At 42.9% G+C, this 25,789-nt stretch overlaps 1 protein-coding gene across 2 annotated transcripts in view; it reads right to left on the reverse strand.

Annotated features, from left to right (window-relative positions):
• Window positions 1-25,031, reverse strand: part of TGFB2 (transforming growth factor beta 2) — a 70,752-nt gene extending 45,721 nt beyond the window's left edge. For both annotated transcript variants that reach the window (XM_063328428.1, XM_063328427.1), the window contains exon 1: window positions 24,287-25,031. In XM_063328428.1, coding sequence (XP_063184498.1) covers window positions 24,287-24,629 — 343 coding nt within the window. In that variant the 5' untranslated portion in view covers window positions 24,630-25,031. The remainder of the gene's footprint in view (window positions 1-24,286) is intronic.
• Window positions 25,032-25,789: the final 758 nt, after the last annotated feature.

A 25,789-nucleotide genomic window follows, 5' to 3' on the forward strand; every position in this document is an offset into this window, starting at 1 on the left:
CATAGTCTGCCACAACCACCAGCAGGGAAGGGCAAAAAGACAGATGGTCAAGACAATAGATAGATCTCAGATCAATATTTCAAGTTCTAATATTTGTTATTACTATTACAAAACTTTGCTATTTCCAATATTGAAAAGAAAAGAGAAAAGAGAAGAGAGAGAGGAGAGAGAGAGAAAAGAGGAGAGAAAAGAGGAGAGAAAAGAGGAGAGAAAAGAGGAGAGAAAAGAGGAGAGAAAAGAGGAGAGAAAAGAGGAGAGAAAAGAGGAGAGAAAAGAGGAGAGAAAAGAGGAGAGAAAAGAGGAGAGAAAAGAGGAGAGAAAAGAGGAGAGAAAAGAAGATCACTTTTCTGAAACATTTCAGGCTAATGTAGTAAAATGTCCTAGACAGCTTTCTGAGTTTTGAAACCATCCCATTTCAAATATTGGTTAATGTAAATCTGGAAAGATGCCTTGTCTGGAGTAAAATCATATACAGATTGAAAAAGGATTAAGTTTTTTGTTACAATATATGCACTTTTTTATATTTTAACTTTCTAGTATCTGGAACAGAAGAGGAGAGTTGGAGAATAAGGAGAAGAAACAGCGAATGGTACGGTTCACTGTGACAGGTGCTACTGCAGGTACATACTCTCTTTTCGCAATACACAACGTAACACAGGGCAGTACAGACACAGCTGTTAATTTAAAGTGTGGCCCTTCCTTGTGACAAGTTAACACATGAGGAAACAGCACAAGTTCATAACATAGTGGGCACTCAGTTCTTGTCTGTGCTATTCATAGCAGAGTGCTCAGGTTTACAGGACTAGACTAGTTTTCCTGTGTCCAAATAAAACAGCTAGATGGATCCAGTTGTATTTTACAAAGCACAAGATAAATGTCTTTCCCCAAGACATTACGAATATCAACCACTCCAAGTGTGGCCACTTGATTCAGATTCATCTGCAGAGGACTGGCTTTTAGATATACAACACCAAGACTGAGTTTCTGATTCCTTTTTATTGGTGGATTTTGTTCCACGCTGAAGGAGACATCACGATAACAAAACCACGGTGCAGGACAGCTCTGCACCAGAGGTACCTGAGTGACAGGGGTACAGGCACACACCATGAACTGGATCACAGTATTGCCAAGACAATGGAACTACACCCAAGCTTAACAACAGATGACTTTTTACCTGCTATTCTTGGTCAATTAATTTCAATCCTTGCTTTGTATTTGCAAGCAACTTACTTTCTGCTTTTTTGGGCATGCATATATGTTTGAGACAAAATTCGCTAGAGAAAGAGGCATGCAAACACAAACACACATATATGCACACAAAGAGACTAAAATCATAAAAGAATATATATTTCAGACTAACAAGATGATATCCAACTAAATATTAGAAAAAGATGTTCTAACCATTTATGATTCAGAAGGATCCAAAACTAACGCAGACTCCAGACAGAGATCACATTCAGTGAAAGAGCTCCACAAATTGCATCGTACAACACCATGACTGCAATAATGAATATGGATAGCAATTACAGAGTCAATGTCTGCATTTCTTAAAATCAAAACAGACTAGGAATGCACAAGCGGCTTCTTGGAATAACCTAAAGAATGATTTGAAAACACACTAGTTCAAAGGAGCATGAAAACTATGGTGGCTCCTCACAGCAAGTTTTAAATTTTCTGGTCTACGTGCATTATTTGTCGTACTTCCTACTGGTGGGGCTTTGCAGGTATTCAGCTAACCTCTGCCTACAGAAATAGGGTTCCAGAAATAGTCTTTACTGGTTTAGTCATATGACACTGGCAAAAAATACACAGGATACTTAAGCTTCTTAAGAACCATATTCAGAGGGAACATCACACTGGAAAGCAGGCAGTGGAACTGGGAATTGTCCAGAGAATGTGCTGTTGAGTTGGGTGTTTTAAGCACTGGTTGCATACTCTGGAGGCAGAGTCCTTCTAAACACCAATACAAAATAACACGTGACAGTTAAATGCTGTACATATTTACACAAAACACCATATGCTTCAGGACTATTCTAGCTCTACCCAACCCAAGGCTGACCTACTATCAAAAGGAAAAGCTCCACATTTCAGAGGTGGAACTTCAGAATTCACAATGAAGGCATCTTCAAAATGCACACATGAATTACATCCGTAATGAGGAGCTGATGCTTTTTTTCTTGCTTTGCCTATTTCATACACAGATACTAGAGCAGTACAGGATCACATGTGGAAATGAGAAGTATGGGACACCAGCTAACCACCTTATAGTCATGCCAAGTAACAAAGAACAAATATTTGTCATTTTCAAATTTACACAACAATAGGTTATTTTACATACACAAAAGCATTACTGGAACCTAGAAGGTGTAAAACCATAATAAGAAGTAAACACAAATATTAAAATGACTGCAAAAATAATAATTAAAAAAACCTGGTTCAACTGCAAGGACGTGGTAAGACAACAAGGGTTGATAGTGTATGGCAGATAAATGAGTTCTCACCGCAACACTGCAGCAAGACTGCAAGGAAAACTGAAAATTAGTCTTTTACCATGCTGGGATCACACACAAAAAAAATAATCTTCCTTTCAGTGCTGGACATCTCTTTCCATTAGGTTAGTGTCAAAATGGAGAGAAGTCAGAGCTAAGAAGGAGATCTAGCGGCTCCAGAGTCTGATGAAAAACAAAGACTGAATACCTATGTGAAAAGTAATGGAATAGGTCAAAGCTCAACCATTCAGAAACATCTGAAGCATGTAATCATCAAAAAGTGACAGCAATTTTTAGGGCAGTAATATCATTACCTTGCAGTCGACCTTGTTCACTAAGAGAAGTTATGGAACTGCTGCATTAGTTTTTTAGGCACTACTGGCCTGAGGACGATAAAAATTGAGACGACAATTGAGTAGACCAGAAAGAGTAAAGTGAAGAAAAAAAACCCACAAATCACTACCACTCCACCCACCCTCCAAACAAAAAATAAAAAAACCCCAACGTTTTAGACTGTGATATTCAGTGTAGTTTTCTATTTGGTTTGACATAGTTCTGTATTTCATGTAACTGTAGCTGGCAGTTAAGTGTCTATTTTAAACCAATAACCCAGGTGGCCTCTAAAAGTAATGCAAATGGCAACTTCCAAAACCTTTTACACTGGCCTTTAGAAGTAGACTAAATGAAAAAGGGCATGTCAGCAATGGTGGGGAAACAGACCACTTGACAAGAAGATCCTTTGTAACCTCATCTTCTACTCCACTACATATAGAGCTGAGCTCTTAACTATACAGTGTAGAAGGAAGGAGTAGTCAGCTTCTGCTCACATAGAAACACCAACAAGTTTTGGGGAAATTGAATATGGCACATCTACTCTCCAGATTTCCCACTTATAAAAATTAAAACTTTGCAGTTGACTTCAAAAAGGAATTAAAAAAACCACAACGCAAGTGCATCAGAAGCAGGCTCTACTCTGAGCTCAGCTGGAATAAATCAGGGCAGTTCCCCCTGCAGTGGACACAACTACTTGAAGTTTTGGCAGCTAAGGATCCAGTTCGTGAAAATATAGTTCATTTTGCAAATGAGTTACCAAAGTGCTATTCTAACAATTAGGTGAACAGCACCTACTTACAATAAATGACATCTCCGGTTAAACTGTGCCACTGCTTGCCTAAAGCACTGCAAACACATAATACCCCCTTCTCCCTCGCCAGCTACCCCAAGGGTGGAGGGAAGGACACCTGGCTACAACAAGGGAGCCACAGAGACTTGAAGCAAAAGGGAAAAGAGAGGAAAAGTAAAAAAGATGAGCTCATGTGCAAAGTAACATAATCCATGGGATCAAATATAGGCCACTGGAAAAAATGATGCTCGGAAATCACTAATAATCAGAGGAGACGAAGCATCACTGTCCTAGAGACTTGGGCCAGGTACTGTGCTGGCATGAAACTCGAGTTGTACCTATCCAAAAAAAGAAAGCACAAAGAACCCAGAATATTATGTTTCTCATAAATATCAATTGTATGCTCTGGAATAGCAAACCTAGCCAATGTTGTACACTCAGTCTGAAAGTTTGTTTGGATTTCTTGAAAAGAGTTCGAAAAAGTTACTTCGTAACTCATTTGGTTATTTCAAAATAGATGCCTGAGAGAAAACACTTAGAAGTTATTGCTCCACTCTTTTCATAACTTCCAGTTTTTGAAAGGGCATCAAATCCTAATTGCATCTGAAAAAAGGAACAATAATAATGGAAGATGGGGAGGGTCAGAGCCGAGCTCATAGCCTCCTGTAGGCGTCTGTGGGGATCCCCAAGTAAAAGATCCTACAGAATACTACTCATCACCCCCTGGATTGATTTTTAAAACAAAAAAAGGTATGATTGTGACACTGTTTAAATCTGACAAGTGACTTTCACACACAGACAGAAACTCAGTTCTCTGTTTGCAATATATTTCAACAGAAGGGATCCCCAAGGTCCGTCTCACTTCTCCAAGTATGTAGCAAGCTACAAACAAATTAATTGACCGGTTGGTGAACAAAGGCCACAGCACAATGTAAAACACCCCAGACACAGACCATGATTAGAGGCAGAGACACAAGTACAGATACATTCAGTCTCTCTCTCCATTCTTCTACCTTTCTTAGATAAGCAATGCAGATTTAACCCACAGCCTTGGATGCAAAGGACTGGGGACACCTGCATATTTTTCTACACTTACCTAAACTTTTGAAAATATCTGCCACAAATTAATACATTATGCCTTGTCTAGTTTACTTTTCCTTATTGCTTCTAGTAACAATTACACTTACTTATAAGAAAATATAGTTTTAAATATAGTGTCAAGTATGTAGTACCGTAAGATTGGAATAGAGCAACCCATGCTACCTATTAAAAAAAAAAAAAAAAGGGAGGTGAGGAGAATAAGAATTAGTGATGAATTTAAGACAGAACAAGAGTGGAAAAATATTCAAACAAACTATTTGTTAGCACGTGGAAGAAAACGAGTTGAGTAACAGCTCACATGGACTTGTCAGAAGCAATTAGTGTCCAAACAATCTGAAGTGCCTTCAGGACTGGATAACAAGCTTTGCAAATAGAGGAGAAACCACAGACGACATTTATCTTGACTTCAGTAAGTCTGGACACTGACACGCCCATTAGCAAATGAGGGAGATGTGGCCTAGAGAAAAAAAACACAGTAGGTAGGCTGCAAGACTGGAAGACTGCTCTGAGAAAGCAGTTATCAGTGGTTCCTAGTGAAAACAGAAGGAACTACGCAACTAGGTGCTGCAGAGGAATAAGATTACTACAGTGTTATAAAACATGGACTAACAAGTAAATTTGGGGTGCTCAGCCAAAAGACACTACTGAAGGTGTTACATAAAAACAGCCTTTAGGTATGTAAACCGCTGCCACAAAAAGTGGGGGAATGATCCATTTTCCATGTCCGTGACAGATAAATCATGAGTAGTTCTGAGCTGCAGCAAGGAAGGTTTGTGCTAAGACATCACGAAAACCTTTAGACCTCAAGGTTAACGATGATGCACTAGAATAGGTTGCACAGGTGGTGGCGGTGACAGGAAACCTTTAGGAGAAGGTTACACAAATACATATCTGGAATATCATAGCTACAGTCTACACCCTCTTCTAATGCAGGACCAATGGAGCAGCTGCTTGAAGTCCTTCCAGCTCCCTGTTTCTCCTGTGATAACTGGCTGTTGGCAAACAGCTCACATTCCTGAACAAGCTTTATGAATACACCTACTGATACCTATACCTGTCAGATATATTTATACAAAGTAATTCTGGAATGTATATCATTAGGTCAGGTCCCAGAGGGTACAGATCAATACATGAACTCTACTAATGTCAACAGACCTGCCCTCCAGCCAGCCAGAGCCATGCCCAGTATGCAGCAAGGTAATAACAGCTGGGAGCCCAGAGCTGAAGCCGCCACGCACAGAAAGCTCCCGCTGCAGCCAGGGTGAGCGACAGGCTTCCAAAACCCTTCCCGTGGGAATGATTTTTACATGCTATTAATTACACACATACGGACAGATTAACTTAAAAAATTAACAATGTTTCTTCGAAGCATTCTGTTTCCTGGGTAATGCCCTTGGAAACCTACTGCAACTATCCTGCAACTAGCTAATAAACTGTTAACAGCTACTTAAGTTAATGAGATAAGCCTTGCGTTAAAGGAATTTATACCAGGATTTTTGAAATGTATACTAGTGCAAGTATAATAAGTAAGTTCTCTGTGGTATTAATATCAAATTCATGCTTAAAACACAGTAAATAATTATAATTGATACACCATCCCCTGGACTTGAATTCCCCAAACTAGGATGCTATGTTGTACAGTGCTTTCCTCCACTGGTGATTCATTATCTTGGGATTGCTTGTTATATTGCTTGAAAAGTTACATTCAGTGTGAAGAGTGATGGCAAAGTTTTAGTAAAATTACTACAACATGCTTTTTTTTTTTTCCCCCCCTTCAGTCTTTGGCATTATTTCATGCTAAACTTTGAGATTGCTGCTTTCACTGATGTGCATTTCAAGTTTAAAGTGAAACAGTCCAATAGCTGAAGCCAAAAGTTTGACCTCCATTATAACTGTTGTAATCTTCTGGGAAAATACCCTCTTGACTCTAATTTCTCTTTTCAGACTCACCATGCTGCTGATGAGAAATAATTTACTGGGGCTCTAAGGCCAAGATTAATGTCTGGCCCTGCAAAAAAAAAAAAAAAAAAAAAAAAAACCAACACAAACCAAACGAAAACAAACCACCAGTAGCACTGAATGACACATGAAGTTTCTCCATTTCTCATGTATGATCACTTCCTAGATAAGCATGCTGGACTAGCACAGCCACGAGATGATGAATGCTATTATATGAAGAAATATTTAAGATCACATGAAAGTCTTTGGTTTTGAGCACACATGCCTTTTGCAGTGTAACTGATTATACCATGGAGCACCATTATCTGACTTGTCAGCTCAGATGGAAAGGTCTGTAGGACTGGGAAAAGTACCGCGAGCTCACCAGCGCCTCACGCAACAGGGTCCTGATCTCTCACTGGGGCTTGAGCAACTACTGTAATACAAATATTGCGGCATTTTTCACTTTGCCTCAATTGGATAGTGTTAGATGGATGCAGCATGTTTCTATCAAGAAATACTTGGCCACGCTTCTACTGGAGTGAAATGATCCCTGTAAATACATGGACAAATTGTGGTTGGCCCTTGGCTCCACACATCAGAAAACCTCTCTGTCAGCAGCTGCAATACGGGGTGAAAGTTGGCTGATGCACTAGCAGGACCAGAATGGGAGCAAAGAAAAGGATCTCTGTTACACGAGTTGTGGAGAGCCCTGACTCACTAAACATGGGCAGTTACAGCCTCCCCAGCTAGACTGTTCCTACCCATGGATGTTTTGCTTAGCACCTCTCAATAAGACGAAGTAGGGGTAAGGAATATCCAGAGTGAATTTCTTTCTCTTTTTTTCAATTTTTCCAGCATAGAAGAACAAGACTGCTTTCACATAGATTTTTTTTCTTTGGTGACATCAATAAAAGTTTAAAGTTCCTTGTCAGAAGAGATGAAAAAATTATAAAAAACACAGAAATGCTGTCAATGCCCTTGAACTAAGAGTACTCATGCCTACCTGCTTAGCTTTCAGTATGCAAAAATGCTACCACTGCCTCATAATTTACTTGAGGTTAACAAAGTCTCTAAGGCAGAAGGAACCCAAGCTTTCCAACTTCCAGTCAGAAACATGAGACCTTACCAGAAAGGCTCTGAAGGAGCAAATACCATTTGTGCAGTACACATGATGTACTTGCTCTTGGTGGTATTGGCCGCTTTCAGCCAGGTCAGCCACCGGCAATTTTTGCCTCCAACCTGAGGAGCATGAATTGCAACAATCCAAACTAAAAGTTTGTAAAGCTCATCTCACCATACCCAGACTTCCATAAAAGCAGATAAAACAAAACCTCTTCCTTATGTCAAACAAATTTTTTTTTTCCACCTTGGAAAACTGCATGGGAGGATGAGAGAAGTTTCATCGTGACACTGAGGCTTCATACTGCTTTGAGGTTTCCCATCATTGTTGATGCAAACACAGCAATCAGCTCCTCAGATGAGTTACCTTTTGTCACCAGTGGTTCTGTCAGTTGTGACTTTAGGTCAAGCCAGGAACCCCTCATCATTTGCTGACTTCACTCAAGGTTCATGGTAAAAGCTGAACCCGTACAGATAGAGAGAAATATATCACTTACAAAGGTGGCATGAGAATCCATGGCATCTCCAGATATCTCTGAAATGCCTTAGGAAGAAGACAAGAGAACAGTGACAAATTTAGGCATGTCAGACTTGGAAGCAAATCACAGAAAACCTCCACAGGAGTCATTTTCACACTGGGACCTCTTCAGAAACATGTCTCTGATGAAACCATGGAAGAGGATCGATGCTTCCAAACTTCTCAGAGGCTTAAAGAGAAGTCTTTTCACTTATGTATTTCTGATAAAGGCCCCAACAATGGAGACCAAGCAATTAAGTTTAATTAGGTTTTACCAGGAAACCTGCAAAATTTCATTTCAAAGACTACTCCACAAAGTAAAGCATTTGCAATGTTTGCTGACAGCAACTTGTTTGCAGGTCCCCAAAGCCAGAATGCAATGCTGAAGCACTCCTCCTGCCCAACACTTCACCTCAGCAACAGGCCTCAGGCACTCTGCAATGCTCAGAGCTCCACAACCAAACCCACAAATCCAAACGTACCCAGAACTGTGGAAAAGAAAAGAAAATAATATATGGGAATCAAAACATCACAGCACATATCCATCCCTAAATATGCTAAATATAATGGAACAGGATCGACCATAGAACTAGATCATATTCTTAACAGAGGAATCATATGAGGATGATTATACAAAAAGGGGACTCATACAAGGTGATAGTGATTGTGGCCAGGCATGTGGGAGCACCCATCCTCCCTTATTGGGTATTCAAAATCACACAAACTTGTGCTGGATTGCCCAGCACGGATTAGTATTTTTCATCTATTGCTATTTATAAAAGCAAGTTGCTCTCTCCTCCTTTTTAAAAAAAAAAAAAAAAAAAAAAAAAAAAAAAAAAAAAGAAAATGAGTGGGCCTCACTGCTCAGTTATTCTAAATGAAAGATTTAAAAGCAGCCAGGAAATTTCAGAACTGCCTTGCAGAGAGTGGAGGAGATGAAAGCGAGCCCCACGGCACAGGCTCTGTTCCTCTTGCCCCACCTCTGCCAGGAAGCGCTCCTGTTCCCCTGGCAAGCGGCACAGCTGGCTGCCTTCTCCTGCCCGGCCAAGGGTCCAGAGAACAGTGTTTCCAAACTATTCCCTGGCTGGAGGAGGAAACGAAAGCAAGTCATTTTCAAGAAAAGCAGGTTGGATTGTCCAACCCTTTCACTCTGGGGAGAAAAAAAAAATAATAAAAAAGAACAGAACGGAATTATACAAGAAGTAAAAGTGTAACAGAGAAGGAAAAGCAAAAGAAAACTATACATTTTTTTGCACTGTAGAGAAGTCAAGATTCATAGACTCAAAGCACAGGCAACATCTTTAAATGATTAAGATAAAGACAGTGGGTAATAGATGAAGGGGGAAGTGAAAGTTTTTAGATCACATTAAAATCACGCAGTCTTTCCTTCTTTGTAACAGTAATAACAATTAAAATGATTTACATCCTGGTCCAGCGTAAATGAGGAAGAGAAAAGCACAGAGATTGTAAACCTCTCTTAGGGAAAACCCTCCAGCCAGCAGAATTTAGTGCCCCTAGCTCCTGCATGCAGGAGATGCACATCTGCCTGCCCATGTGGACGTGCTCAGCTTTCAACTTCTTCCTCCACTTTTCACCCCAATTGGCCTAGGAAGCTCCCAGACAGCTCGCTTCTCAAGATCCCTGAAACACCTCATGAACTGCATGGGAAACGTGGCTACTCACTGAGCCCAGAGACTACTACAGATATGGACATGGAAGGATTAAGAGTTGCTGAATAAATAGTACAGTACAACAAAGCCTGGAGGAGCTCATCTGCAGAGCTTCACATAAAACTAGCCCCAAATCATGCTATTAAATCACGGCTATCAGAGAGAAGATTAATGTTGAATAACTGGTCATTATTACGTAGTCATCTTTATACAGTAACTTGTCAAAAAGAGATTGTTCCCTGAAGATACTTGCTAAAGCTAGCTCCAGTTTAGTGTTAAGAGGATGGACTCAAGGAGAGTAACAGCTCTTACAATTTAAGTACAGATATTCCTAATTCCGAGGTCCTTTTACTAAGTCCCAGTTACTAAGATGAGTTATGAGCCATCATGCCCTCTACACTACTTTTAACACAAGTGAAAGTTCTTTATAGGTTACAGGCTCAGATCTCTGGGTTGGGTAGGAAGAACTCCACTAACTACTTTGCAACATGGAGTCACCCAGCCAGTGACTTGGAGGTCTCCCATGTCTTGTGCTATTGAATATGGAAAAGAAACCCAAAAAATTGATTTGCCTTCCAAAATTATGGTTTCTGGCAAGAGAACTAGTGTCACAGTTGGAGTGCCTGGCCCCTTGCCTCTCTGAGGGAAGAGTTGCCAACTGTACGACACTAGATAACCCATCACCACCTACTTCCTCCTCTGCAGTTAGGAGCTGTGGGTGGCACTGCTCCCGCCAGCACAAGGGCAACCAACTCTGTCAGGCCACGCCTTTGTATGTGGTCCTGCTGAGATATGGTAACTCTCTGACCAGGTGGTTTCTGAAGACCCCTTATTTTAAGCCCCCAGCACTTGAACAATTAAGCACCTTCAAGGACCCAGATGCGGGTACCAGTTTACTTTGAAGACAGAACTGAGGTGCTTTGGTGACCCAGATGTGAAGATTCTCAGCTGAGGTAGAAGTGACCACCTCAGGTTCTGCACAAAATCAGGAAGTCCCAAAGAACTGAACACATTCACACATTCAGGTTTAGTATTATGCAGGAGACAGCCATACAAAGACGAATACAACAATGAGCTGAATCAATTGGACAGAAGTGTTTACAGAGAAAACCCGAAAGGATAATGGATGTGTGCTTAGTTTGCTGGACAGGTAAAAATGACACAGTTCCACAATCAACAAATAAGACCACTCAGCTCAGAAAACTGCCTGTAATAGAAACCAAATACAACCATAAGGAGATAAAATTAAAAAATGCAACTATATATTACAAACAAAAACAAAAGTAATAGCTGCTGAGAACTACTATACGCCAGAAAATAAGAACTGTAGATAAGACATGAGAAAAATCAAACAGGGGTACCAGCTTCATGGCCAAGAAACTTAAAGATGAGATTTACTTAAGTACTAAGGAAGCTTAACAGTGGTATTCATCCATTACAAGATAACAACTGTTGAAGTAATAATACAGAAATATGAAATATACTTCTGTAGATAAAAAAATCCAGGCAATCATAGGATGAAAAGATGATCTATTTTTTTTATTCCAGCAGCAACTCAGAAGGTCTTAAAACAATAGTTACAATAATCAGACATTGTAAAAAAAGGAAGCCCACATAACTTGCATGAAGACTTTTTAAAGAGCTGTCCAAGGAACTATCTAAATTATTAAAACTGGCTTTCAATAGATCTTAAACACCGGAAAACATCTTACGGGTTTAAAGCAGAACATATTTGCTAATATATAATGCCTAAACAGGGCAATCCATGCTATCTCACATACACAATCAGCCTTATATTGATCCCAGAAAAAATATGCAAAGTGCAGGAATAAGAATCAGCTCAGAGGAGCTAAGGGAGTAAAACCACCATCACCTCTAGAAAAACAGATCCCACTGATCCAGGATCTTAGTGAGTGAAGTCAGTAGTCCTGTTGGTAAAACAACTGCTTTAATATAATATACTTGGGTAGCTGCAAGACATTTAGGCTGGTGCTACGTAATGATTTCATTAGGAAACAGGAACAACAGGACACTAACATGGCCAGGCAGTAAATGAATCAAAGCCTTGCGTTTTTATGAGACTCAAAATACAATGGTAGATAGGAAAGCATTATTGAGAGACAAGCTTCTAACAAGGTCCCATAAGGCTCATTTTACTGTGCTCTACTATCTAATATTTTTATCCATCACCTGGAAAGAAACTAAACCATTATTCACCAACTGTAGATGAAATAATGATATGGATGTGACAAATAACGAAAAAGATGCATCACAAATACAGTGACTTGAATCTTGAATTATCAAGATGTAAATGTCAGTAGAATCAATATGAAAATACAACTCTAGGACAGAGAAACTAGGCCACACTTAGAGAGAGAGGACTCCATCCTGAGAGTCAGCACCTCTGAAAAGGCCTAGGGCAAGGGGGGACTCTGGTAGATAACTACCCAAGTATGAATTTTTACTTTTCCTTGTAGAGCTCCTGGCAAAGCTACTGCCAAAACTAGCTGCATAAACTGTGTAATATTGAATTAGAGCAGAGCCTGCAACATGCATGTACTTCATAACGGCACAGTCACTGTTGAAATACTGTGTCCAATGCTGTTGTCGACAATCTCAGGAGTATATGAATAAAGCAGAGGAGTTTCAGTGGGAAACTGAGAATAACTGGAAACGCTAGCCAATATCTCAAGGAGCACAGCGTATTGAAGAGCTGTGGCTCAATCACAGTCTATGGGTCTGAAACATGCTCAAAGTCGGGCAAAGCAGCCCATGCTGAGCTCCTAGCTGCCTCACTGCACGGTCTTCCAGAAGCCACGCCAGCTTGCTGTCAGCCAGATCAGTTCCTGTCTGCAAAACTTCCTTCTCCTGCAGGTGCCTACACAATGCCCATAAATTTGATAACGGGTCTTCAAAACAGCAAGTGAAGGTTTAAACCAGATTCAAATGCTCGAACTTGAAGGCAAACAACTTAAAACACAAAGATACTTGTTTCTAGTGCAGGTAATTAATTGCTGTGTAATTTACCAAGCATGGCGTCAACTCCCTTCCAAAAAGGAATTAATTCAGCAAAACTCAATAGCTTGGAAAATGCAGGTAGGGAGACCAGAAGTCCATCATGATGGCCTCCAGCTTTTTTAATCTGCAAGCATCCATCCTACCATAAGACAGAGCCTCCTAGAGCAACATCAGTCTCACCCTTTTAAAATACAGTATGATATCAATTATTCATTAGCTATGAGCGTGAACAGACCTGGAACACTACACCCTGAGAAGAACGCCTCATCCCTGTTGAGATGAGTATCTCCTTCAGCTGTAAGGCAACATTCATGTTCAATGCGAAACCCGCTTGCAGCTCTGGCTGTCATTGCGTTAAGGCACTTTATACTTTGTGACGCTGTAGTATTGCCTTAGATTAAACAAGAACCAAGCCCTCTGATTTCATACCCTGCATCAAATGGCTTGGGATTAAATCTCATCCCAACAGGACACAAGAAGTACCACATAGATAAAATATAACCCAAGCTCTTTTTAAAAAAAAAATAAAAAATAAACAAAACCCCAACAACCTGTGGTGGATGTTGAGTCCTCCCAGGCTTTGTGAAGTACATAGTAGTAGTAGTACAAACATGATTCAAAACAGCATTCAGGACATTTATAATCAGCAAAGAAGATTTACCCAAATCAGCCTTCATTTGAATAAAATGCCGTGATTCTCAAAGGCTACAAAGTAACCACTCCTTTAGTTGACGCTTAGAACCCCAGCCACAATGACTGCTGTGCTTGCCTAAACAATCACTGCACAGACTCCAGTTTCAACACCACAAGGAAAAATCTGGAGTGGCTTTACTGACTCAAATTAAACTGCTCCAACTTTTCATCCATGCAAAAAAACATACCTCAAAAGTTAAGTCATTACTTCGTGAGCCACTTTGAGACATATCAAGTCAGAGAGGCTTTATGTAAAACCACATGCACCTTCATGCTATAAGCACAGCTCCTGTTCCCAAACTACTTGGCTTTCCAGCTTGTAAACTCAGCATATATCATGCAGCAAATTGACTTTCAGAAGTTGTTCGCCAGGCTCCAGCTCTATTCAGAACTCACTTTTAAGATTTTATTGATAACATAAAAACACCTTATTGGCTTAGCCCTGACCTTTTTTCACAGTCCACTGCACAGGGATTTGCCACATTCTTATTCACAGCCTTTAGATTCTTCCCTGCTCTGGGCGCTGAGGTCTGATTTTGCGTGTGTTTATAAGAAGCCTCTGGATGTGGAGTGATGAGCTTCTAGACAAAAACTCGCTGTAGGGAGGATGATAGAGATATATTATATCATGTTTATTTGCCAAGACCTTTGCAGTCAGATGGTCATTTATTTTAGACAGGGGGAGGTGTGGATTACCTAAGTAGTACAGGACATGAACTCATGCCTCCTTCTCTGCATTCTGCAATTCTTGCCATATTGCTGCCATATGCTGTTCCCAGATGACATCTGCCATCAAATGCTTCTATCAATAAGCTACTAAGGTGTTTATTTTTAAAAGCGATTTTTTTTTCTTTTGCAAAGCCTTACACAGAAGAACATCTCCAGTGGCAACTCAATAAAAGGGAAAGCACCACATTACAGTAATACATCCCAATATATCTTGAAGATGTGGCCATTCCCTGAAACAAAGGAACAGCACTTAATACCTGATCCAAAGACTTTTGCAGTCAATGGAAAGGCTTCCAGTGTTTTCAGCAGACTTTGGATCAGGGCCATTAATCTGGGGAACATACTCTCAAAAGGCAGAAAAATGGAAAGGTTTGACTGTATCACATGTATAGCTGGCCTTGTGGCAAGTGTGCATGAGGCAGATTCCTTTCCAGACTCTACCTCAACAAATACATTTCCATCCAGAGAAAATTAAGTCTCCCAATAAAGTGGGTAAATAATAGGACTCCAACTTGGAAGGAGGTAAGTTCCTTCAGATACATGATATTGTTGTAACTCAGTCTCTGGCCACCTTTATAAAGATCTCTTTTTCTAGATCCTTTTGGGGCTCTTTTCTTCCCTGATTAGCAAGGGGAACGTGAAATTTCCAAGTGCATGGCTCCTAGCATCAGGGAGAAATGCAAGATGGGATGGGGGAATCCAGATTCAAAGAAGGAGAGAAAGCTCAGACTTCCAACAATCTGTTCCGAGTCCATCCTAACTGGGACAAAGCTGCTTGCTTAGCTCCCTTGCTTTCCAAATTGTATATCCTGGCAGGGAGCCTCTTAGTTCGTATCACACCACCAGATCAGAACAGCAGATTTATTTTTAAGAAAGCTGGAACTTGTTCCTCACTCACAAACCTAAAGATGTATGTATGTCTGCTGGAATAGCCTGCCATTATATGCTAGGTAAACACGCAACAAGCACAACAAATGAAACACACAGACATCTTTCAGCGTACCTCAATGTTGAAATGTGGCTACTTCACTTCCAAAGCGTGCATCAGGAAAAATTTGAGTATAGAGCAGTGATTGGCACAAGACATATACAGCCCTTGCTCTGCCAAGGAGGCCCAGAGCCAACAACAGCAGCCAAGAAAACTGGGATGGATCTCTCAGAGATTGGGCGAGAAACAGAACACAAGGATGGTGGATCCAACACATCTCCAGGCAGTTTAAAACATCCTATCATGTTGGAGAATACAATGTAACACTTATCCCTCCCCAAGGGCAAACATCCCCTATGCCCCCTGTAGGCATTTGGATGAAGAAATGAACTGCCAGCATCGCATGTCAGTGGACCTGACCCCTATCCATAAATTATACTTACTAGGTATTCATAAGTGCTCTGTTTCGGTATTATCTGGTCAACTGGATTGATTCCTGCATCAAACCCTCAAAGCACGGAGGCCAGGAACTGCGATGCAAAGGGCAGAGCTGCCCCTCCATCACCACGTTCATGGGAGAGCAGAGATGCCTCTCCGCTTTGCTGGGACCAAGCAGAGGTGGGACAAGGAGCAGCAGCCTGCTACCGACTCTGGTAAATGCTAGACCCCGACCACACTGTGCCTGCCAGACACATCTGCCATTATTTCAACCCACTGCTTCATCTGAAGAGGGTAAATTTGCTGCATCATTTTTACACGTCACTTGGAAGACGGAAAGTTCTGCAGGTGTTCTTCTTCCTAGCTTGCATCTTGGCAGTTCTAGAAAATATCTTTATGATTGTTGCCCAAAGCCCCCCAAAAAGTCATTTTATACACGTTGGACAACACACACTCAAATAAGCAAGAACTACTCTCTGTTCAATCTAGGATATGGGAGATCATCTGTAAACACATCTGTGGGCTCAGGATTAATAAGTATTATTGAGCAGAAGCCTTCATCAAGTATGAGATTGCTAGGTACTCTCTGACCACTTCAAAAGAGTCAGTGCTGCTAAGATCTATTAGTTTTTCAGCCTCCTGGGTACAAAGTCCACCCACAGGGTTGGGGTTTTTTGTGGGCTGGGTTTTTTTTTCCACCCCAAGGAATGAAAACCAACATGTTCTGATTCCTATCTTTCAGTCATCACTATGGTAAAGATAAGTTACCGTCACTACTTCAGCTGAGCTAGCTGCTGAATTGCAAATGCTATATGTAAACAAAAAAAAAGTAAAAGAAGGAACTTCAACAGGCTTAGCTGGCCTTTTAAAATTCAAGGCAGGGGTTTAAAAGAGATGAAGCCAGGGAAAACACTGGATACTAACACCAGCCAAACAGGGAAAAATAACGAAGTTGTAAGCCTGAAAAACTGAAATGGAAAGAATGACAGATTTACCGCTGCATTTGATGCACATAACCACTGATAGACTCTCCCCAGGAAGTGTTGAAATTACCATCACTGAAATGAATCCAGAAGCTAAAAATTAAATTATCTTTCCCAGAACATTCCAATTTGGGCTTTGGCAACAACAGATGTTTTAATGCTCTTAAATATATGCACGCGTGTGTGTGCACGCATGCACACACGCACACATATACTTAAGTACAGTATCCCCTTTCACGCAAGACCTCCCTCTTAGTTTTCAGAAAGTCAGACTGAACTTACAGTCATCCTGCAAAGCCTTTTCTTCAAAGTCTCTGCTCAAATGCACAACTGTCAGATTAAGCAACCCAGAAGGAGTCTTACAGCAGCTCCAAGTCATGAATAAACGGTTATTTGTGAACTCGCCTGTCAAGACAAATGCGGCATTTGTCAGTGCAGTGTGGGTCAGATACGGTGGGAAGGAGCCAAACAAGCAAAGTGAAAAGTCAGTATCACAACATTTCCCTTTTCCCCCACTCAGTTCACCTAAAACGATGCCACAGCTTTTGCTGAAGTGTAATACAGTAGTCTATTTTCATGCAACCTACAATGCTTATTTGAAAAGCAATATTCACACAAGAAAAGTAAAAGAAAAACGGGTGCAGAGGGAGAGAGGAACAGGAACATTTTAGTGCAAGAAAGCTACAAGAGAGGAACAAATCCAAGACTGACAGAAAACAACATATCTTTAGAAACTGGGTGATACTTGAATCAAGACCACCCTATGGAAGTTGAAACAAAATGCATTGTTTTTCTTGTATTAAAATGTAGTATTACGAGGCTCACAGGTTAATCCATGTTGGAAGGGACATCTAGTCCAACCTCCAGCTCAAAGCAGGGTCAGCTACGAGGTCAATTTATCATTTATACTTTACACCATTACTTATAATAAACTGAAGTCAGCATCACACTATGCTAGATCTTATATAATAACAAAAAGAGGCTCCTGCCCTAAGGAGGTTTCAGTGGGAAAAAGCTCATCTCTACAATGAAGATCCTGAATATGTCAATGAGCATCACACATGAAATTAAAAGGAACCTCGCTCATTGTCCAAATTAAAACCTGAACGAGGGAGAGATGTTCCAAAGATCCTCTCCATACTCTCAGCCTGCTTCAGTCTGCTGCTGGAATGCCTCTGAGGTCTAGCAGCTCCTGGAAACCAAGTGTGGGTTGTCAGAGAACCCAAAGAGCAACATTCTCTCTGTGCTGCTGCCTAAACCATGCCACTTGACCTCCTTCACAAGGAGCCAGGAGCTTCCCAAGCAACACGCACAAACTGCCGTGCGGTTCCCTTCGGAAAACCTGGCTGGTTTAGAGAACGCTATCCTACCCAAAAAGGCAACTTCTCTACTCTGGACCAACTTGCAGAGCACCAAAACCAAGTATAAACCTGCTCACCAGACAGGTCTAATGAAGCCAGGTCTAGCACTTCATTTCTCCAGGGCTGATCCTGCATCATTTGAGCTAAGAGAACCACAGTCCTAAACAGGCTCATGAGTCATTTATAAATTCAAAAACAACTGGTCACACTGGAAGGAGATAAAACATAACCCTTCACACTAGGTTTGTGGTTTTTTCAACTCCTCATCCTCTTGCCAGAGACAAATCTTTGAGCTTCTCCTCTGCACCTTGCAGCTCTGTCTTGTACAGTTGGGTGCCCAGCTGCAATCACTTAACAGCAGCAACGACAGCGAGGACAAGTGTAGGGGAGCTGTTTTAAAGAAGAAACGTAGCAGCTTCAGATAGACCACTGCAGGAAGCCAACCGACAGTGACGCTGGAGCTAGGCACCTACTAGCCCATATCCCAGATTGAAAGGGAAACAAGCAAGAGCCTGTGGTTGAAAGCAGGATGCAAACTTTCCCTCAACAAACAACCAAAACAAACTTTTTAGTCTAAACAAATCAGCAGAAAACATCTGTAACAAAGTATTACTTTAAATAATACCTGGGGAGTGAATCATCCTCAAGCCAAAAGGTGCCTGCTTGAAAATGTGCAGCATGTGGTTTCCCAACAGGAATGGAAACATTTGTGTGTCTTCACTCATGACTCGTTTTGTTACCATACCCTGGGGTTCCTCTCTTTATCTGTAACACAGGAACAGTGGAGCACAGACACTGCAAAGGCAAAAGAAACCAGCTGCCCAAGAGGGTCAGCCTTCTTCAGGATCACAGGAGTACTGAAGCGCCTCTTCTTTCCTCTCTAAAAATCATGTAAAGCATCTCTCTCTCACTGGGCTCCAATGCCCAAATGACAGATTTCAACGCAGCGAGAGGGATTTGAACTGTCTGGCTTTGTTCATCCCTGCAAATGTGCCATAAACCGGGCCCCAATTCAAGAAGCTAATTAGGCATACACAGAGCCTTAACGTTAATGAGTCCATTCATGTGTGTGAAGCTTCATGCATGTTTCAGAACTGTGCTGAAGAAGCTCACCAAGGATGACAGCCAGGAGTTCTCATTCATCTTTTTGCTCAGCTCTGGAATCTCAAACTGACAGCAAAACACTGGAAGCGGTAACTTCAAAGTAACACAGCCATCCTGATGACCGCTACTGTTCTCACCCAGTGCACCAACAATGAGCAAGGCTACAACCAGCAGCTAATGAAGATGATGCTCTGCTTTCTTCACACAATCACTTACTCACACACAATCCTAAAATTAAGTGGAGCCAGCATGAGTGGCATAAGCTCCGGGCACTCCCTGCACAGCTCCGGCCATGAGCAGAAGACAAGGGCACATTTCCAAATAGGTCTCTGGGACTGCAAAATATTTCCATTGCCAACAGGCTGGGGTTGGGGAGCGGCAGAGGCAGTGATGCACATCTAACCTTTTCACTCAAACTAGAGTCAAAGTGCCTCTTTAAAACAGACACCAGAGATAAACTCAAGGAGGGTTACAGAAAGGACTCAGGAATATAGCCCTACAGTTCTGTCTTGCAGGTCTTCTGACCTTGCAGCATTGAAGAGTGGGGTCATGGGTGCTTTGCTTTTCTGTAGGCTTCATCCTCTGGAAGAACGGCAGGAACAACATACCATGCCAGACCAGCTTGTGGACCTCCCCCTCTCCCAGCTTGGCACCCTGTTTACAGCAAGTCGCTGGTGATTCAGAAAGCAGGCAGGAAACGCACGTGGTGCACCCTGCCATCTGCTCCACATGAGCGGGAGTGGAAGAAGAGAGCTCTCTTTGACTTCAGCTGCCCTTGGTTAGTGCACCAGAGCACATTATTTTATCACCCCTCTTGGTACGTAGGAGACTACCACCCAGAAAATTACCTTGGCCCTTTTTAAAGCCATTTGCAATTTCCTGGGTTTTTTCATCACCACCTAGGAAGATTGCAATAAGTGCCATTCATGAACAAGCAGCAAGGAACTGTTCCTCCCACGTCTCTCCTCAAGGATGCCTTCTGGTCTCTCTGCAAACCCAAGAGGAAGACTGGCAAATGCCTCCTACAAGAGATGCTGCAGAGCACAGCCACAGGGCCAAGCATAGCCAGGAGGTTTTAAAATAAGGTATTCCTTCTGAGACTGTTTCCATACCATTAACAACATAGGAAATCCTGAAAGATTAACTTCTGTGTTCTGCTTAATGCAAACAGACGCGAGCTGCGCAGCCGTAGCTGTTAACATTGTGGTAACGATGCAGTCAGTGCCGGCAGACGCGGACCAGGAGTAATTCTGGTACCCTGAAGACAAGGAGCCCACATACTCGATGGTAAATCGAGTCCTTGTTGATAAAGTAGAAGCACGTTGTTGTGCCCAGGCAGTTTATAATATTGTCTTTCATGAGGCGAATATTCAGCAGAATGATGGCCTATGTAAAGCAATATTCATGGTACAGAGCTCCTGAGAAGACTAACCCTACCACCCAGTGCAGGGTGGAACCCACGGAGGCTCCTTCATACTAAAGTAGTTTAAAACCCATGCATAACCAGGCCCAAACCCACAAGAACTGTGATTTCTTAGGCTACTGAGTGCTTGCAGACCTATCTCCAAGAACGCAGAAAACTTAAAAATTTACCTGTGTTAGCCTTAAGCCATCAGTACGGACCAGCTCATTGAATGTGATAAAAATTGCCGTGAATGAAGATGACGGAACCGGGCGCCAGCCCCCGCGTACACATTGCCGTTTTTTCTTGAGTATCCCAGTTAATGCGCTAGTATTACAATTCACAATCCTTAACTGTGTTGGCATTAAATTTCTGTTTATTATCAGTGCAATGGCAATTATCACCCAGCCTCAAATAAATAATTAGCTTAAGCATCAGGCCCTAGATATACAAGGAAGAACCGATAAGTAATAAACTTGTAATGTCATCCAGCTTTAGAAATGAGTATTAAGCATCTACTCAGGTAACATCGCCTAGGCACAGAATTCGCAAGAACCCTCTCTGATGTCGTGCTCAGCTTCCATATCCCACCTCCCCCTGTAAACCGCTCTGTAAAACAACTCCGTGTCTGACTGCCAGCCGGACTTGGGAGAGCTTCAGACTTTCAGTATCTAATCCATGCTGTCACGAGCGCAACGCAGGCAGGCGTGCTTGACAGACAAAAGCCTTTTTGGTTTTTCCAAACCTCTTTGTAGTATTTTTTTCTGCCACGACTTTTCACATCTGTTGATTTTGGGTCCGGCAGTCCCCGACTCACTGAATTTCTACATATATTCTGACTTGATGTGCCTTTAACCTCAAGTGGACTGTCAAGCCAGATGCCCCCTTACTTCCTCAGTGCAAACTATCAGTAAACCTTAGCATAACTTTACTTTGAGCCTTAAACTAACAGCATGTGAAAAGATTAATACGAATAAATTCAAAACTAATCAGATCCCTTCTTAAATGTTGACACAGTATTATTTATATCCCATAAATACCTTCTTGACTAAAATTCATCCCAGGAGATTGGCATCTTGCCAGTTCTATTCATATTTACTGTATTTATACAGTACAGTTGGCCAAGGATAATATTTAAGACAAAATATGCCTTAGGGTATATACAATATCTCTTATAGTTTTCCTTTTAAATCTCCTCATCGCTAAAAATATTTAGTCTGAACTTTACAAAATGCCCCACAAAGACCTATCAGCAATCTGTAGTGATATATTGCTGACTACGAGTATAATTAGAGCATATTTGTAATACTTGGGTTGTAGTCAGTTACTGAACGCTAACAACTTGTGGTAAAAACTGAACCACTGATCTTTCCCATGCCTTCCTTCCAGCAGCTTTTGACCTCCAGTGCATTCACACTGATCCCCTTCTCCCTCCTGCCTCCCTCCGACGCAGCAGAAACCGTAGAGTTAAAAAAAATCACTCCGAGACGTCTAGGAGAGAGCGCCTGTGGCCGCCAGAGCTGCGCTTTCCATTTCTTCCTTTAAAATATGGTGGAGCGATTTCTGCCTTTCTGTCTTTTTTGGAAAGGTTCGCTCCATCCAGCATAACTAGAGAGCAGTGGAAAAATAGTTAACCTACTTACTCTGATGTTAGCGACAGCCCTCGCACAGTAGTACTGGATTTGCTGCTAACTGGCCCTCTGATCCCAAACGTCTGATGCACTCTGTTGGTAGATACCTGCAATCTCCTTTGCTCTTCCAAAACCTCTATCGATACTTCGGTACAAACCTGGCCTCTGACAACACTTTAAAAATAGATACTCTTTTGTCAACACCATCCAAGTCACACACCACAGGTATTTTAATTTTCTGGAAAGCAGGCAGCTGCATTTTGGACTATCGGTTCTTTGTAGTTTGCTCACGCGAGGAAAAAAGGACAGATGTGCTCAGGATGAATGCATTTTACAGTTCTCAGAGACTCGCTGCTAGCGGGTCAACTCCACAAGCCAAGGCACTGCTATCAGTCTTCTTAACCTTTGCCCATACGTGCTCATTCGTCTGCTCAGGGCATCATCTCATAGGTCTCAAAACAAAGCGCTGACTTCCATCAAAACCACCAGCAAAATACTACAGCATACCAATGTGGAAAACAGGCATGATTTCTGTGTTCTTGCTAGGGCTATGAATTATACTGAACCTCTCTGCTAATACCCACTTGGCTCCAAATTACTTTTTTTTTTTTTTTTTTTTAAAAAAAAAAGTATTTCTTACCCGAGGGTAACAAGGGTGGAGCGTATTTATCATGGCTATTATGGATGGTGCCATAATTACAATAAAAAAAATGGCTCTTACCGCCAGGATGTCCTATACCTGATGCTGTCATTTAAGAATAAAGGAAGAAAGGGAGGCAAGCTGCCCCGACTGTGGGGTTCAGATACCTTGGCTGGCATCCTAGGACTATCCCATGCAAGACAGAGCAAGCCCCAAAGCTACAACTTGCTAAACTAAAAATAAATAAGGGGAAAATGCAATTAGAAACTCTAGGATAAAGTTACCAAGATGGCTGCATTATCTATTTAAGCAAGAGGTATGTGTTTTTAAAAAACAGACAGCAAGTATATAGGGCATCAAGTGGCGGGGGAGGGAAGAGAGACAAAAGCTGAGCTAAATGAAAAGAGAAGGGACTAGGTTTTGGATATGTGAACGGTGAAGTTATTTTCTGCTTCTGGTATTTCACTTTCCTTGGTATGATGATGATCTAGATTCTTTTAAGGCAGTGCGGTGCTTTTTTTTTTTTTTCCTTCTTCTATACACTTAAACTTCACTACCAAACCAAAAAGGCACGTCGTTATGATTATTAATCATTCTAAGTGGATTTGGTCAGCACAGAGCATTTGTACCCCTTTTTTGCTTTTTGTGCAAAACGTGGTGTGGATCACCAGAAGGTCGTTAAAAACAGCAAAAGGCAGATGGGCTGAGACAGGTTCCAAGAACCGAGGCTACCCAGAAGGGAAAACTTTTCCTGTACCTGAAATGAAAGCGCCCATGAACCAAAACATGAGGTTTGCTGGAGCGGGAAAAGGAAGGAGGACGTCTATGTCCCTGTCCTCTCTGAACACCAGCAGTCTGAGGGAACACATTCTGGAGGGGCACAGACAGAAGAGGAGTTGGTGACTCCTTTTTTTTTTTTTTTTTTTTTTTTAGCCCTCCTTTTCTTTTCAGTTATGGAGAGATGGAAACCTGCCCGATCCAGACACTCCAAGGGAAACAACAGCAGTGGAAAGATATTGGCTCTTTTTGGAGGCTGCAGACGGGGCTGTGGGGGAGCTAAACCCAGGGCTGGGGAGGGAGCGGGATCCGGGGTGGGGGCGGGAGATTTGCTCAGGTACATGGTGGCGGAAAGCAGAGGCACCTTTAGAGACTCTGGGTGACTTCAGAGGGGATCGGAAACCTTGCCAGGCTGGGGGGACAGCTGACCCCCCAACCCACCCACCCAGGCATATACGTACCCCACCACCTAAACGAAACCCTGGAAGCCACCACCAAATAGATGCTGAGGATAAGAGCAAACCGAGTAAATGATGATGCACGGGGCTGGTATTTGAAGGTGCCGGGCATGGCCAAGCCTCAGGGGCAAAATTACACACATGCACAAACACAGAGGACTTACTTTCAGGGTAAAAAGGCTGCATGTCTATTTTGTAAACTTCTTTAGCATAATACTCCTCGTCGCTCCTCTCCCTTTCACAAGTGGCAGCTCTGTGGTTGGCTTTCTCTTGTAGCAGGTCCCTGGTGCTGTTGTAGATGGAGATGACCTCCGGGGGCACCTCCTCGGGCTCGGGGTACTCGTCCGGGGGGCTGGTGAGCTTCAGTTTGCTCAAGATCTGCCCCCGGATCGCCTCGATCCTCTTCCGCATAAACTGATCCATGTCGAGGGTGCTGCAGGTAGACAGGCTGAAAGCCACGGTGGCCAGATCCACGGTGAGAAACACGCTCAGGAGATAGCAGTGCATTTTAAGTGTTTAAATACAGCGCCCCCCCAAAAAAAGAGTGACTTTAACAACGAACAACAACAACGGAAAAAAAAAAATAAAAATAAAACGGGGATGTGTACAAACAAAGAGAAGACCTGCAGACAAAATGCAGTTAAAAATCGGACTGCAAGGACGGCTTGCAATCGAAAACCACACGGGAAGCGTCAGTGAAAAAAATACCAATAAAAAAAAAATATATATATATATAAACGGAAGCAAGCTGCTACAACTAGGTAAAACTCGGGGGTGGAGTAAGCCGGACAGCAAAAAAAGGAGAGGAAACCCCCCTAAACAGACCAACAAACCTGCAAATCAAGTAAATGGAAGGGAGACTGTTCTCAGCGCGCTGGCGGAGCAGGCTGGAAAACAAAAAAAAAAAAAAAAAAACCAAAAAAAACTGAAAAAAAAAAAAGAAAAAAGGAAAAAGGAGGGGGGAGAAGCAGCAGTGATGGGTATTACAGGGCGCTGCCGCAGCCGGCGGGGCAGAGGGTGCCGGCGCGGCGCTGAGCCCCGCCGTGCGCCCGCGGCGGCCGGCGGCTCCCGGCGGGCGGCGGCGGCACCGCCCCGCTCAGCCCCCGCGGCGGCGCCGGCAGAGGCGCGCACGTGTGCGCGGGGCTGCGCCCGGCCCCGGCCCCCGCGGCCCGGCGGCGGCGATCGATCCTCCCTCCGGCCGCGTCCCGCAGGCTGCTGCCGGCGCCCCGCGCTGCATGCACCGACCCACCCCCGCCCGGGCCGCAGAGCTTGTGGGTTTTTTTTCTTTCCAGCTCCCTCCTCTTCCTCCTCCTCTCCCAAACGCCAACCCTACGCCGCAGTCAGGCAGCGCCGCTGCCGCCGCCCCGACAAGCCTTCCCGCGGAGCGGCCGCTCCTCTCCCCCCCCTGCCGCCCAGCGCTTCGGGGATGGGGCTCGGGGCTGACCCCGACGGCGCAGCTGCCGGCGGATCTAGCGCTCCGCCCGGCGCCCCCCCGGCCCCGCGGCTGTCCCTGCGCGGAGGGGACGAGTGCCAGCAGATAACATCACGGCCGCGCGGGGAGAGGGAGATTTATAAGGTCTCCCCGCCCCACGTGCTCGCCTCGCCGCGGAGTGACGTGGAGGGGCCGCGGAGGGCTCCGCCGGCCGCGCCGCCGCCCGCCTATTTAT

The sequence above is a fragment of the Chroicocephalus ridibundus genome, chromosome 3 (assembly GCF_963924245.1).
Source record: "Chroicocephalus ridibundus chromosome 3, bChrRid1.1, whole genome shotgun sequence".
In the NCBI taxonomy this organism is placed as follows: Eukaryota; Metazoa; Chordata; class Aves; order Charadriiformes; family Laridae; genus Chroicocephalus; species Chroicocephalus ridibundus.